General features: G+C 38.6%; 1 protein-coding gene across 1 annotated transcript; it reads right to left on the bottom strand.

The window, feature by feature from the left end:
* Positions 1–9,576: 9,576 nt before the first annotated feature.
* LOC143262635 (uncharacterized) lies at positions 9,577–12,860 on the bottom strand. The gene is made up of 3 exons (XM_076528218.1): positions 12,540–12,860; positions 11,174–11,730; positions 9,577–9,718 (listed from the first exon to the last, which is right to left on the bottom strand). The coding sequence occupies exons 1-2, from the start codon at positions 12,849–12,851 to the stop codon at positions 11,176–11,178; spliced, it is 867 nt and encodes a 288-aa protein (XP_076384333.1). The 5' UTR covers positions 12,852–12,860; the 3' UTR covers positions 9,577–9,718; positions 11,174–11,175.
* Positions 12,861–15,210: the final 2,350 nt, after the last annotated feature.

Here is a 15,210-nt window from a genome sequence, read left to right as displayed (position 1 = left end):
ACAGTGACTCCCACTGATATTCGAACACTTTTCAAGGTGCTATTTTAACTTTTTTAAAATTAGAGTAGACGATTTGAATTTTTTTTTAGATCATAGAGGGACCTGTATAATAGATAATGTTACAATTTTGCTATTACATACTTGGAATGACAAAACGAAGTAAAAAACTCTCGTTGTTTAACTTTCTTATCTGAGGAAGCTACTTTTGATCACTTTTGGGCTAATTTTGCCGATTTTTCGAACTTCGAGATATTTAACTAATAAATGTTCAATAAAATATATATAAATGATTTAAATATACAGGGTGTTCCACAAATTATTCTAACAGCCGAAAATGAGGGGTAGCTGAGGTCATTTGAAGTAACTTTTTCCTTTGCGAAAATGCAATCTGCGTCTTTGTTTACGATTTATTAACGGAAATCACTGACCAATGGGAGGTGACGGCGCGAAGTTCGAGAGCCCGCAGAAAGAGGCTTTGACAGATGGTCGGGACGGACTCGAGCCGCGTTCGAAGTATTGAACAAATCACGAAGCGAGAACTTTCCGGATTTTTTTTTACAGTGATATTTTTAAGAAAAACGCTGTTCACCTTTACTTTAGAACGTCTGAAGAATATTTACTAATTTTTCGGACCCGAAATAGTAAGTAATTTAACCGTGACGGCCGTTTTAATTTTCTAGTGTGCATGACACCTTGTCTGTAACGTATGAAATTTTTAAACATGTGGTGTACAGTGAAGATTAACAAAGTACGTAAATGTGGTCAATGCACTATCCCCCACACATTTCCGTGCATAAAGTGGATTTTACAACTAAATGGGTGAGTATCTTATTGATAATATTCTTCATATTTCTCTAACAAACATATCCCTCACGTCCTTTAACACGATTATTATTTATTAAATTAGCTTTGAGAATCATTCGAGCCATTGCTGCATCAAATAACCGTACTAAAAACCATACAACATAAAAACAACGTTAAATACATAAATAAAAATCGACGAATAAAACCTGGTAAATAGAAAAGAACGGACTAAAAATTCTACGAAAACGTTAAAATTTTCCAAAAGAAAGATACGTGGCGATCATATTTCACGGCATATTCTGGCCGCATGACGTACCGCCAAATTTCCAGAAGAATTCATGTTCGTCCCGGTGCGCGCATCAACCAAAAAACTAATCTCGTTTCGAATGGAATCGAGCGAATTGTTTCACGTCGGGGAGAATGATTCTCGGCTGGCGGGGCGCGATGAATTTAAAGTTGATTTCGCATAAAACGCGCACAGGGTATCGCGAGAGAGCTGCCCTACGGTCCCATTATTTCCCGGCGGCCATATTGGTTTCATGGGGGTCCACGGGGGTCCACGGGAGCTAGCGGGAAATCGTAAAATCGGTGACGATTGGCCGGCCGCGGCCGGTTCGGTATCAGTGTTTCTATTACGCTCCTGTCCCGGTGTCTTTCGCGGAATCACGTTATTTTAACAGCGACAGTGGGACAAAAGACTGTATCGAACGGTCCTCTCGATTTGTGCACGCGTGCGTGCTGCGCATCGTGGGAAATCTCGTCGTTAAGCGAATAGGTTCGCATCGATGCCAGAAATACAGACGCGACCCGCGTCGTAACCTACCGTTATCTCGATGGACCCTTAAATTATTCGGTTGATTGCTGTTGCCGCACCGCGGACGCGCTGGAACCCCGTTCGAATTTCCCGCCAATCGGCCGTGATCGCCGCGATGGGCGCGCAGAGCTCCAAGAGGTGAGCGAAACCACCCGCTCGAGGACACTTATTAGGCCGCGGTCACGCTTCCGGCCGTGATGATAACCGACGATGAATTTTATCTCGTAGATTCCGATTTCATTTACACGTCGCGAGACGATCTTTTCTCGATCTCGTTGTCGGTTCTTCGAAGATTTCAGTTTGAAACTCGAATTGCTGGGAGATGAGTTTCTTTTTCAGCAGACAAATTATCGCGTTTGAGAATTTTTCCCGGTGTAACTTGTGACGCTAGAGGCACGAATTTTTCGTAGAACGATTCTGTAGACTCTCGCGATCGTAACCGTATATTTTTTTACTATATCATGGAGCAATAAACATTTTTAAATGACGCTCGAAGAAAGCCAGACACCGCTGACGTACGATTGATTTTAAAAACTAACCCTTTGCACTCGAATGGCGACTCCGAGGCGCCAACAAAATTTACCGTACCGCTACCAATATTTTAGGGCATCGTTGGTCAGAATTAAAATTTTTCGTTGAAGATGGTCTCAATTTTTATTTCATTTTCAATTCATTAATAATTGATGTTTATTTCATTGAAAATTCCATAGAAATCTTTAGAATACAAATTTTATTTTACATATAAATAAATATAAATTTGAAATGATTATGTCTAAAAATATAGCAGCAATTTTCTTCCAAAAAGAATGCTTTCGTGTCCTTGCGGCTCGCTTTTATAGCTGGTGACGATCGTTAACTATAAAAACGAGCCGCAAAGCTCGAATAATTGTATCTCTTCTTCCCAAATTGTCCATTTTTGTTTCTAAGCTGAGCATCAATTAAGGAGAATTTACTGTACCTATTACGGAACGCTTTTCAGAGGGTATAATATTATCATCGATTTTACGACGATTAAAAATGTTATTGTTGAATATTTATACTACTGTTCGATGAATTGATGTTTGTAGATAAGATTATACATTTTGGAATATTTATTTAATACTAGATTTTTAGACAAAAAACAGCTGTTTTAAATGAGTTTATAAAAGTAACAATAAGACGTTTATTCTGATTCTCAACAAGTGTTATTGTAACATTTGCCGTAATCGTAAATGAAAAAATTGGTGACACGCCATTTTAACGGGTTCCGTAAATCTAATGTTAATATGAATAAAAAATAGTCGGAATAATGCGGTATAAAAAGTTTCAGAAATAAGTGTTTTATTCCAAAAAATTAAGGTCACCTTCATTTTCTTAAATTGCATCTTATATCTTTTACTTCATATCATTGTAGCTTGTGCCAAGACGAATCCAACGATATGTTACACCATGTCCTACGGACAACCTTGACGCACAAAAAATGCGATCAACGAAGTGATATGTTGTCATTGAAAACTGTGTTACGTCAAGGTCATCCGAAGGTCGTGGTATAACAGGTCATCGAATTCGTCTTGTGCAACTTAAAAAAAAATGAAAGTGACCTTGATTTCTTTACGTAAAATATTTCTTTCCGAAGCTTTTTATATCGCAATCCGTAGCCGGCTAAAAACCGAGTAACATTTGTTCGAAACGTTTATTTGTTAGACCGCCGGAGATGCTGGAAAAAATCGTGGCAACGGTTACGTGGAACACCCTGTACACGCTGAAAATTTCATTGAAATCGGTCGATTGAAATTGGCTATAAAACGGTTCCAAGTGGGAAGACAGCCTAAGTCCTCCCCCAGCATCGCCGCGAATCCCGTGGACGTCGCGTCATAAAATAATTAACGGGCGCGCCCGGTTCGGATGGCTCGTCAACTTGCAAAAAGTCCTCTATTAGTGCCCGGTACGCGGCTGAATTTTTCAAAGCGGCGCGCCGCTCGGAAACGGTTCCTCACAGGAGAATCCATCCGATAAAGCCGCGCCGGTGTGCATAAGCGATCAATGATTCAGCGACGCTTTAACCCTGATAGATTTTTCATACGGCCCCCGTAAAAAGCTAAGCTGACCGACCATCAGGAGATTAGAATCTCGAGAATCCTCTTCCTATAACCCCCGGGATTCTTCTCGTCTCTTATGGAGAGGGGGGGGAGGAACGGCTGCCGAATCAAACGGGGGGTTGAACGTAGCCAGATACTAATTCTAGGTGGAAAAACCGATATCGCGCTCGCGCGTGGATGGGCCATCGATCGCAAATGGCCTTCTGTCATTCGAAACTCTTTAACAATCGTTCCCGGGAGAGGATCGCGGATGATAGATCGCCGGGTGCTCGGTCTTTGCCGGCTGACAGCGGTCCTACGGTGCTATCTGCTCGATTCCGAAGAGCCTCTCCGTCGCTTTCCGAGGCCAGACAGCCGTGACGCGTTATGAGCCAGACTGGTGACACCGCGGTTTTATGGATTGAGATCGAACGTCTCGATCTAGGGACCGCGCTCTTATTGAGAGATTGTGTCGCGTGGGCGTTACGTCCTTAGACCGTATATACATGTATAGTAGTGTCTCTCTTCCTGGCGCGACTTAAGTATGCCACTTCTGACACCGAGATATTGCGCGACCCTGTAATTTATCGATTTTCTCGCTATGCGAGTCGGTGAACACGTGTGCTGCGGCACGCGCCCCGGCTCCTTTGACTCGAATTCCCGGAAGACAGCTCATAATACAATGACATAGATTTTTTTTAATTTTAACATTTTAATACTGATTTTTTTTTAACATATTGCTGATGGATTTCTGATTCAAATGAGACCAAACGTGATATAGTTTGGACAGATATTTCTGTTGCCAATAGAATCAAAGACGATAGACGTTGCGCGTAATGCGCTGCCAAGATGCACGTGGTGTGCGATGGTGAAAAGTTTAGGCAATGATGTTTATTTGATTCTCCCAAAAAATTCAAATTTGTCGCTTTAAATGCTATTTTCCGATGGTTTGGTACAATCGATCAGATGCAAATTGGTGCGCTGCTGTCACAGTTTTCGCAGGTACGAAGGGTGGTCAGAGAGTTCGCGATCGCTGGTACCACCCTGGCTATGGCAATCGGGATGCGTCGCGTAGTCACCGGGTACACCTAAAATACTAAAACTTTCACCTTTTCGCAATAAAATAATTTCGTTCTTTCGGATCTTCTTCCTGAATACGGAAGGAAACCGAAACAGATTTCCAGCCTTGCAATGAGACTGAACAACATTTATTTACTTGATACTTAATCTGTAATTCATTTTATTTTAGTAAATTACGTAATAAATAAAATACGTCGTTATAACAAGGTGGTGTTTTTCCTCTATTTTCTAATAACAAATAATGTAAAAAAAAACATTAATTTGTAAATAATTCATATTCAAATTGGCTGCAAATTTTTACCATTGTATATGAATACATATGTACTTACTTATTTAATTTATCCTTGCTCAAAAGATATAATTTTAATGCCTCCATAAGGTGTTGTATGTAAGGTGGTTCTCTTTTACTGTAAGATGTCAATAACTTAAGGACCGCATGTAATTTATTGTGGTTGTTTGGTTCATTTTGCAGTTCTGTTTTTTCGTTTTCGTTCCTTCTTTCTTCCTCCTCACAGTCTAATAAAAATTGTGTGGCATGTATCAGGGTGCATTGCTCTCCTGTAATTGCACTCATTATCTCTGGCCAATCAGGTTCAAACTCTCCCATGTGTGATTGAATTGAAGGGCCAGCAGGATTATTATTATGTAGCAGTTTATTCCATGCATTTTTTATGTTCTTTGTTGTAACTTTGAACCACGAATCCGATAAAATGTCAATACAGGTTTTTAATGTGTAATCGTCATAAAATTCATTTATTCCTTGATCATATGTTAAAACAAGTCGCAAAAGCTTGTGCCGGAAAATTCTTTTTATTTTTCCTATGATCCCTTGATCCATTGGTTCCAGGACAAATGCTGTATTAGATGGTAAATATATAATTTTAAAATCTTCCTCTTCTTGTAGCGAAATTTTGTAGGCTTCGCAATCATTTAACATCATTTTACGTTCTCCGATATTTGTTTTTCCTCCTGATATTGTTTTACTGATGGTTTGAAATGGTTTTCAAATCAATCTGAAAATAACGTTCTACTCATCCGTGCATTTGACTGCGATTTAAAAATTACAGGTAATGAAAGTACATGTTTCAAAGCTCTTAGCTTTTTATATTTATAAATTACAATAGGCATAATGCTATGTGTGCCTAACGCATTTGCACATACGCCAATTGTAATTCTATCTTTCTTCGCCCCATGTCCACTAAGACTTTTTGTTGAATGACACAATGACACAAGAAACGAAGAATAGAAATTGATTGACCAGTGACGCGATGAAAGGGGATGTAAAAGTGACGTAGCACGCAGTGCCGCAGGTAGCAAGAAAGCCTGGACGGGCGACCGAAGCGGTGCGTGCTAATGACCCTATTATAAAAAATGCTGCCGATGAGGCGTGCATTACTCGAAAATGCAGAAATGACTTTATTGCCGGAAAGAAGACGGCTCGAAAAAATCATCAACTTAGAAACTACAATTGTTCCGCGTTAAAAGTATTACAGAAGCTATCTATATTAATAAAGCATACGCGACTCGACCGATCGACCCAACACCGTCGGGACATAAGCATACAATAGATTCCGAAAATTACCAATAGTAAAATTAACAATAGTATCTAATTATCCGAAAAGCCGTTATTTCCTGCCTGTAAGGTAATGAAAGTACATGTTTCAAAGCTCTTAGGTTTTTATATTTATAAATTACAATAGGCATAATCTTATGTGTGCCTAACGCATTTGCACATAAGCCAATTGTAATTCTATCTTTTTTTGCCTCATGTCCATTAAGACTTGTTGTTCCGCGTTAAAAGTATATAGAAGCTATCTATAGTAATAAAGCATACGTGGCTCGACCGCTCGACACAACACCGTCCCTACCATACAATAGATTCCGAAAATTACCAAACGACTCCATCTGTACTGCAAGCGTCTTTCCACAAACAAATAAGCGACCGTAATAATAGTATCTAATTATACCGAAAAGCCGTTATTTCCTGCCTGTAATATTTCCTTCAACGCTGCCTACATCTGGTCGCCAAAATTCTCTCACCGTCACGTATTCCCCTTACCTTCTGCACAACACCAATTACCCAATTACCCACTTTTTCCTCAGTCTTATTACCTGCGCCACGGTCAACCTTCGAGACGCGCGGATTCTTCGTGAGATTCACTCGCAGGTACGATTCATACCTGCAAGTGACTGTTACTTCGGGGCGGTCACCTTTTTGTTTTTCCTATGATCCCTTGATCCATTGGTTCCAGATCAGATACTGTATTAGGTGATAAATATATAAATATATAATATAAATATATCAAAACGACTGCCTCTCTTTCTAGATCCGGAAAACTTGAAAAAACATTGAATCCGAGTGTCTCATTGAAAACTTCACGCCCCTAACGAATCTTCTTAAAAAACAAAACAGACATCGAACGGATAGATACTAACCAGACATCAACGCGTAAAAAATTCGGTTAAGACTCCGTCGATAGTCTCACCATCAACTCAATTCATTCTAAGCCAAGTACAGTTAGTCACCCTAGCGTTAAAAATTGTTATGTTATGTTAAAATATAGTGTTATTGATATCAGCCAATGTTAAAACCATTCTTTATCAACTTACCATCCGTATCACTCGAAAGAGTCATAGGAAATCGCGCAGACTCGGTGTCATACACGATTTAATCGGAGACTTACGACCTCCGTAGATCTAACAGTTCACTGTTCGATCTCGCCGGGAACGTTCTTCTCTAGCCAGTATTCTTGTTGGAAGTGCTTTCCATACAAGTCCACCTTCGTCCATATTGTAAACATTTTCCAAACTTATACTTTCTTCCTCTACCATCTTTTCAAAATCGATTATAAAAGCATTTGATGCATCCTGATCAACACTAGCTTTCTCCCTGTCTATGTTTGATAAGCGTATGCCATGTTGTCTCTTAATCTTGTTAACCACCCATGACTCGCTTTAAATCCCGAATATGACGGAAAATTTTCTCTTAATTCCGCCACCTTGTCTAATATAAGAGCATCGGTTATACGGTCTCCTAGTATCCCTCTTTGTACGAACCATGATAATAATTTTTTATTTAGTATATCGTAATAATGTAGCTTTACTATTTTTCTTCGCTGAAGTTCGCGTTTATTTTTGTTTCCAAGCGCATTCATTTTTGTAGCATCATGTGAATGCGTTGAATTGTTCTAATGCCAATGCCATAATTTTTTCCAATATTTTTAATTGACAGACCTGTTTCTCGAAGATCTTTCAAAGCGTAAAAGCGTTGCTGCACGTTTAATGACGTATATTTTTATGTCGATGCCATAATATTAATAGTAAAGCTATGTGTATGTAATTTAGAGTGTAAAACGATTTTAAAAAACGATATTAATTGTCACAATTTATATATCACTAATTACACTGTCCGACAAGATTGTGACACTCCCTGAACAAGAATCCGAAAACCGAATTGCTCCATCGCCCTCAGTTTTTTAAATAAACGAACTTTTGTAAGAACCCAAAATTTTCGACGAAAATGAGGTATTGCATGAAAAGTAAAAACGTTAGAAAGTTCTAATTAGTGTTAAAAGATAGAGGAGAGTTTCCCGAATATAATGGCATGCAATTTATTAATTGTTTTTGGTCCTAAATAACAATAAATTAATGTGAAAATTTAAAAAAGTGTCGACGTGAGCAGTTTCTGCGCAATATTTTTGTATTTTTTACGAAAAGTTTTTTGTTCGGCACGAAAACTCTACCCAGGATCGGATTCTGTAGACATTTCTGAAGAAGAAACGGCCCGGTAAAAGCGTCGGAACGATATACATTTCGAGTAGATCGAGAAAATGTTCGACGGCAACATGTACACGACGTTTTGCCGCCATGAGCTTCGCTGCTCGCTTCTCTCTGTCTGACAGGGCCGAAACTACGCGTAATCGACACCGATGGAGAGATCCAATGCGGCATCCACTTTTCGTAAATAATATTTGAATTTTGTTTAGTACTTCAATGTTCTGTTTTTTTTTACATATTTCTGTGGATAATAATCACCAAACTGTGTTATATTTCACACAAAAAATCACACCAGAGTATTTGGAGTTGGTAACTCCTCTATCTTTCAACACCAATTAGAACTTTCTAACGTTTTTACTTTTCTCTTGCAATACCTCATTTTTGTCGAAAATTTTGGGTTTTTACAAAAGTTCGTTTATTTAAAAAACTGAGGGTGATGGAGTAATTCGGTTTACGGATTCTTGTTCAGGGAGTGAAGCTCTACAAGAATTTCATAGTGGCTATAGGAACCCAAAAATCGTGTCGGACAGTGTAAAAGTATGCCAAGTCTGCCCAAAGTATACCAAATTTATAAAATTATATGCTTATCCATCGCTCGAAATTAATTTATATAAAAGTCACAAAATATATAGGAGCCTACTACCTTTTTTAGCTTAATTTTGCGAAATTGTTTAAATATTTCGTAATAGCGATACCTTCCATTTAATAAATTATTTAAACAACGATGAGAATAGAAACTGAAAAGAATTAATGGCCGGGGAGTGTGTTAAAATCGTATCAAATGTTCGAGTCATTATTAAAAGTACGGCTGTTCGTTGTTTAATCAATGACGTAATTGTAGCAAGTATGAACGTAATGAGATAAATTAAACGGCGTGTAATTATTTCACGTGAAAAGCCGCCGAACCGAAAAGCGTAATTTAAAATAAATAGAGGGACCGAAGATTTAAATATTGGTGAGGAAACTTCCGATGGGGAATTAAATTAGCTCGTAGGAAATTTATTACAGGGAGTTGTTGGCTAATTAGCCGGCTGAACAACGTGATTGTATCATCAAATTTTTCATTTTATTTGATCTCGCAGAGCGTACAGAAGCATTACATCGGAATCTACTTTTAGAGTCCTACAGATCGATCGTCATCGCGTTCGCTGTAGAGTCATCAGAAAATCCAACGTGTATTGCTCATCTGCGATACAGAGAATGAGCCGAAATTAAATTTCGCAGTTTCACCAGGCTCGCTGAAATAAATCTACACATTGTTGGAATTATTATTCTCGCATCGGATAACGAATTTTTGCAATGTTAATTTAATTCCCTCTTTTAATGTCCCCGTCTATTTAATATCCTTAATAATTATTATTTAATAATCCCAGAAACTTCAATAAAAATCACTCAGGATTAATGAAATAAAGTTTTGAATTATTTTGTTTCACATGAATTGCTAAAAGTCCACATTTTGAATCCCCTAGGCGCTGTTGCCAGCACATAAACCAATAATTCCCTAGCCTTAAACTGCCACGGATTCGTGAAAGGTCGTTTAATATTTTTTGATTTTGCCCGAACCCCATGAATCATGCGTTTAATTAAACATCTTATAGAAGAAGAGAAGAAATTTTAATTTTGTAGTGTAAGAAATACGTCGTGCTGCAAAAGTATCCAAACGTAACCTCACATTTACTAGATTCAGAGCTAAAAAATCAACTTTTCGTTTGAATAAAGATTAAAATAGATATTTACTGTATAGATGGACTTATAAAAATAACATTTTCACTAGACCACCACTCTGTCCCCAAACATTCTATTTATAAATCAAATCTATAGCTTGCCACACACTGAATATCCAGAGACAAGCCAGCAATTTATGAAACACAAAATTTCCTGGACTGAAAAACTGAAAAATCTCAAGCTGAAAAACCATTAATTTACTTAAGCTTCTGTCACGAAGGAATCCCAATATTATAATGTCTGAAACTGTTAAACATAACCTCACATTTTTTACACCTGAAGCTAAAAAGGAAATCAACTTTTCATTTGAATATGGGTCCAAACAATTCTGCTCTACATAGTAAAAAATCCCCTAGAATTTAATATCGTAAGTAACCTGCACTGTTATGAATTTATAATCCAATAATTCTCTAGTTTGCCACTTTGCGAATCCCTGTGGATAGCCACCAATTCATAAAACAAGAATTCCCCAAACTGCTAGACTCAGAATTGAAAATTTTTCCTTCTCAACCCTACGAACTATCAATTTACTCAAGCATCTAACTTGAAGGAATCTCGATGCAGAGTGCCGGAAACTGACAAACATAACCACACATTTCCTGAACTTGGATCTAAAAAAGTCAACCCGTCCATTTGAATTAAGTTCCAAATAATTCTGTTCTGCATTGATGCAATTATAAAACAGAATTTCCCCCAGAATTCAACATTGTGAATCTCGTAAAATCAGGTTAACAAATAAACAAAAACTTCCCTAACCTGTTTTACTGTGAATCCCCGAAAGATAGCCACCGATTCATGAAACCGAAATTCCCTAGATTCATAAAATTGCCTGAATTCATATTTCAATAGCACCCCCGCGTTGGTTAACACTCCGAAGTCCCTAAATAATGCTCATTTAACACATTTCCTCACCTACCTCTAAGCTTTTGGGTCCTTGAGGAAACGAAAGTCAGTCATCATCTTGCCAAGGTGCATGGGATGAGTATGAGCCCTCATGTGCATGTGATGCATGTGATCAACAGGTCCTACGGCGGCAGCCCTTATCGCCTGTTGATTGCAGTTGCAGGTCATCCCTTCGCTTTGATGAGTGCAATGAGGCACCTTGACGATAGTTGGCTCAGGAACGACCACCATGGGCTTGGAGGGCACGACAACCAGTTTATTCTTGCAAACTGGGGGCACTGGGACCAGCTTAATGGTCTCGATCACCTGAGTCTGCGGTTCCACGATCCTCTCGGGCTGGGGCTGGGGCTTTACAGTGACCACTTCGGGGACTGGAGTCGGTGCTGGGACCTCGACTCTCCTTTCTACGATCTGCACCTTCGACTCCTGAGGGCAAGGTTGAGATGGCTGGATGATCTGCAGAGTCTGCACCGAAGGGACCACCTGCTGGTGCATCATCTGCTGGGGAACCACCTGTTGGGGCACCACCTGCTGGGGAACCACGAACGACTGCTGGGGCACCACGTATGCCTGAGGATGGAAAACTATTTCATAACACACACAAGCTCCGTCGGTACGAATTTTTAAGAACTATCAATTAGCGTTGAAGTTTGGAGATCGGTACTACGCCAACAGAATTCACAGTGGCGACGAAATCAACGATATGGCGGAATAGCAGAGTTGGACATTATACAAGTAGAATTTCATTTGAACAATTCGAATAAATTTTATGATTTTTTCGTACAGTTTGAAAATAAATTTTACGGATAAAATTTTATTCGACTAATCTTTCGAATAAATTATTCAAATATAACTTTATTCAAATAACAAATTCAAATAATGATTTGAATAAAGTTTTATTCAAATAATGATTCGCGAATAAAGTTTCTTTCAAATAATGATTCGAGTAAAGTTTTATTCGAATTATGTTACATTCAAATAATGATTCGAATAAATTCTCGAATAACGTTTCGAAGACATCCTTTGAATCAATTTTTCGAATAAATTCTTCGAATCACCGAGAAATTAAGTGTTACTGTAACCATAAGCGATAAAAAAAACTTCGAACGCATAAGTTCTCCCTTTAAATTATACAAATAATTACAAAGACTTATGACACAAAATGGAGAATTACGTGTACATTTTCATCGATCGAAATTAACAATCGATGAATTATTTACTAAATGAGAGCTCTTACGAAAAACGAACAACTTTTGTCGAAAACTTTAAATCTCTCACGATTCTCAAGAAATAACACAAAATCAAGATACATGCAGATCATAGTGAATTTATGCGTCGAGAGAAGCATGGTAAATTAGAAAGCACGACGCAATTGCTACCTGAGGAGCCTGGAAGACTCCCAGAGACTGCACAGGCTGCGGGGCCTGCTGGAAGCTGTAACTCTGCATCTGTGGCGCCACCTGCGATTGTTGCACCACGCTCAGGCCCTGCATTTTCATCTGCGACCCATCCTGAGACACCTGCTGTCCATTTTGAGCACCTGGACGGATCTCCACGCAGAAGGACGCCTGCTTCTTCAGCCTGTCCTTCTCAGCACCCGCATCCTCCAAATGGAAATCCTTGGGACTGATCGCCGAGGATTCGGCCATCTTGGTCTCCAGTTTGCCAGCTGGCATTGCTTGCACTGCCATCGCAGCTACCAACAAACTGCACAGACATGCTGTTAACGAATTCATCGATGTAGAATCGGTTGAACAATCGTAGCGAACTGAATGCTTGGACGATTTGGCTGGCTTTTAAACCGATTTTTCGGTGTGACGACACCGCTCACGCACTTTTTTCCGGAACGCAATAGTGCTGAGCGTGCCGAATTCCAACGTAGAGCAGCACGGGCGGGGACTGGCTTCGGGAAATGGGGATGAGGGCGAGAATAAGAATAAGAATGAATCTGAGAATGAGACTGAAAATGGGACTGAGAATGGGGCTGAAAATGAGGCTGAGAATGGGATTGAGAATAGGTCTGAGAATGGGTCTGAGAATGGGTCTGAAACCGAGAATGGGACTCAGATTAAGACTGAGTGTAAGACTGTGAATGGGAGTGAGTCTGAGAATGGGGCTAAGAATGAGACTGAGACTTAGACTGAGACTTAGACTGAGGCTGAGAATGAAATTGTATGTACAATAGTCGGAACGATGGTATTTCGAGAGAGCCGCTGTTTCTGTAGTAAATAGGAGAAAGTTGAACAAGGTAATTTTACATTGTGTGTCAAGCTCAAACGTCGGGGAGTGTGATCTTTTTTCCAAGGAGTACGTCCCTGCACTTGCAAAGTACACTTTTCTGTCGAATGAACGCTGCGGTTTTATTTACTTATTGTAAGCTTGCTTCTTTACGACGGCCTGAGGAGGGTTTGTTCAGAAAGTTGAACATGTTAATGTTTACGGTGATATTTTGGAAATGTCAACGCTAGTTATACAGGGTGTTCTATTTAAGACAAGCCTCTTAAATTATCTTGTCAAGGAGTTATTATAATTTTTATCGAGTTTTCATATAATTGTAATTACTAAACTGCGGATCTTTATGCAAAATATCAATTTTCCAACACGGTTGTAAGAAATATCTACATTGTGTAAAAATAAATTGTTTCTTGGAATAGTTTTGATAAGTCGAAAACAGTGTGACACATTTTTGCCATAAATGCATAAAAGTCTGCAGTCTGATAATTACAGTATATTCAGTATATTCGATACGGTATATTCGAATTACAGTATATTCGAATGTATTGGATACTTGTATTTATTGTAAATCATAATTAAATTACAATTTTTGTTCTGAAGATAATGGTAGTAAATTATAAGAGATACAATTAAATGTGCTATTAAAAGTTGCAACATCAAATGAAGGAAAAGAATTAAGATCATTCAAATACAGTTCCTACACAATTTTTATTGAAATCGTGCCCAAAGTAACTTGAAAATTACAGTAATAATAACATTGAGGTTACCGCAAATTTTTAATAAATATCGATAATTGAAATCAAAGTTCTGATTGAAATTAATTGATTGAAATATCAATGATATTAAATCACAATTAACTTACAATGAAAGTTGCTGTTAAAAGTTATAATATTAAAGAAGCCAAAAAGAAAAGTCATAGTCTTTTATATGATTTTCATTGTAAGTGTGCCCAAGTTAGTAAGATTGAATATTACAATCGTACTTATATATAAAGTGAAATAATATCGAATTTTCAATTAACATTTATAATCACAATTGAGTTACAATTCCAAAAATAAGAAACAAGTATAATAAATCAGATACTGACAAAATTTATCAACGAATCCATTGTCAAAAATTTGCCAATAAAGGCCGGTATAAACAATGTTTAAAAAAACATCCGTCCAATGAAAGCTTCCACAATTTCCACAAAGTCTTCGTTCAAAATACGTCCGAATTCATGAAAGAAACCAATTTAAATAATAAAAATAATAATAATTGCTTATAACGTTGCTAATAATATTTTCTCAACAATTAAATACGGAATCACGGGAATTGGCACGGAATCGCGGTAAAGGTCGCCCGCGTCGCGTTTCAAGGCCCGTATTTAACAAACAACGTTGCAAATAACGATTGCAAAGCCATATTTCGGCAGGCGGTGGTTTCTGCTGGCACAAGTTATTTGCAGCTTCATCGTATTTCGACATCGCGGCGAGCCGAATTTAGGGCACTTTTGACCGTTCTTGCCGGCAACACACTTTCATTATCGTCAGCATATTATGGTTGCGTTCCCTTTATCCCGGCGCGGCGCGGCGCCGTTCGCGCTTGTTTTCATACACCGACAATACGTAACGCACAATACATTACGGTAGACGCCGGCGATTTAATAATGCCGGCAGAGGAGAAGGCATTCATGGAGTTCTTTCGCAAGTGCTAAATATTCATGGAATATTGACCACGGAGCCGCTTCTGCTCCAATTTCAATTAAAGCGTTCCGCACGTCGAGCACGTTTCACCGCCAACAACCCAATAAACTAATTATTAATTGCTGGACCA

This window comes from Megalopta genalis, unplaced genomic scaffold, assembly GCF_051020955.1.
Source record: "Megalopta genalis isolate 19385.01 unplaced genomic scaffold, iyMegGena1_principal scaffold0158, whole genome shotgun sequence".
Taxonomy (NCBI): domain Eukaryota; kingdom Metazoa; phylum Arthropoda; class Insecta; order Hymenoptera; family Halictidae; genus Megalopta; species Megalopta genalis.
Note: the sequence above shows the minus strand (reverse complement) of the source record. Positions and strands in the feature narration are given on the sequence as shown.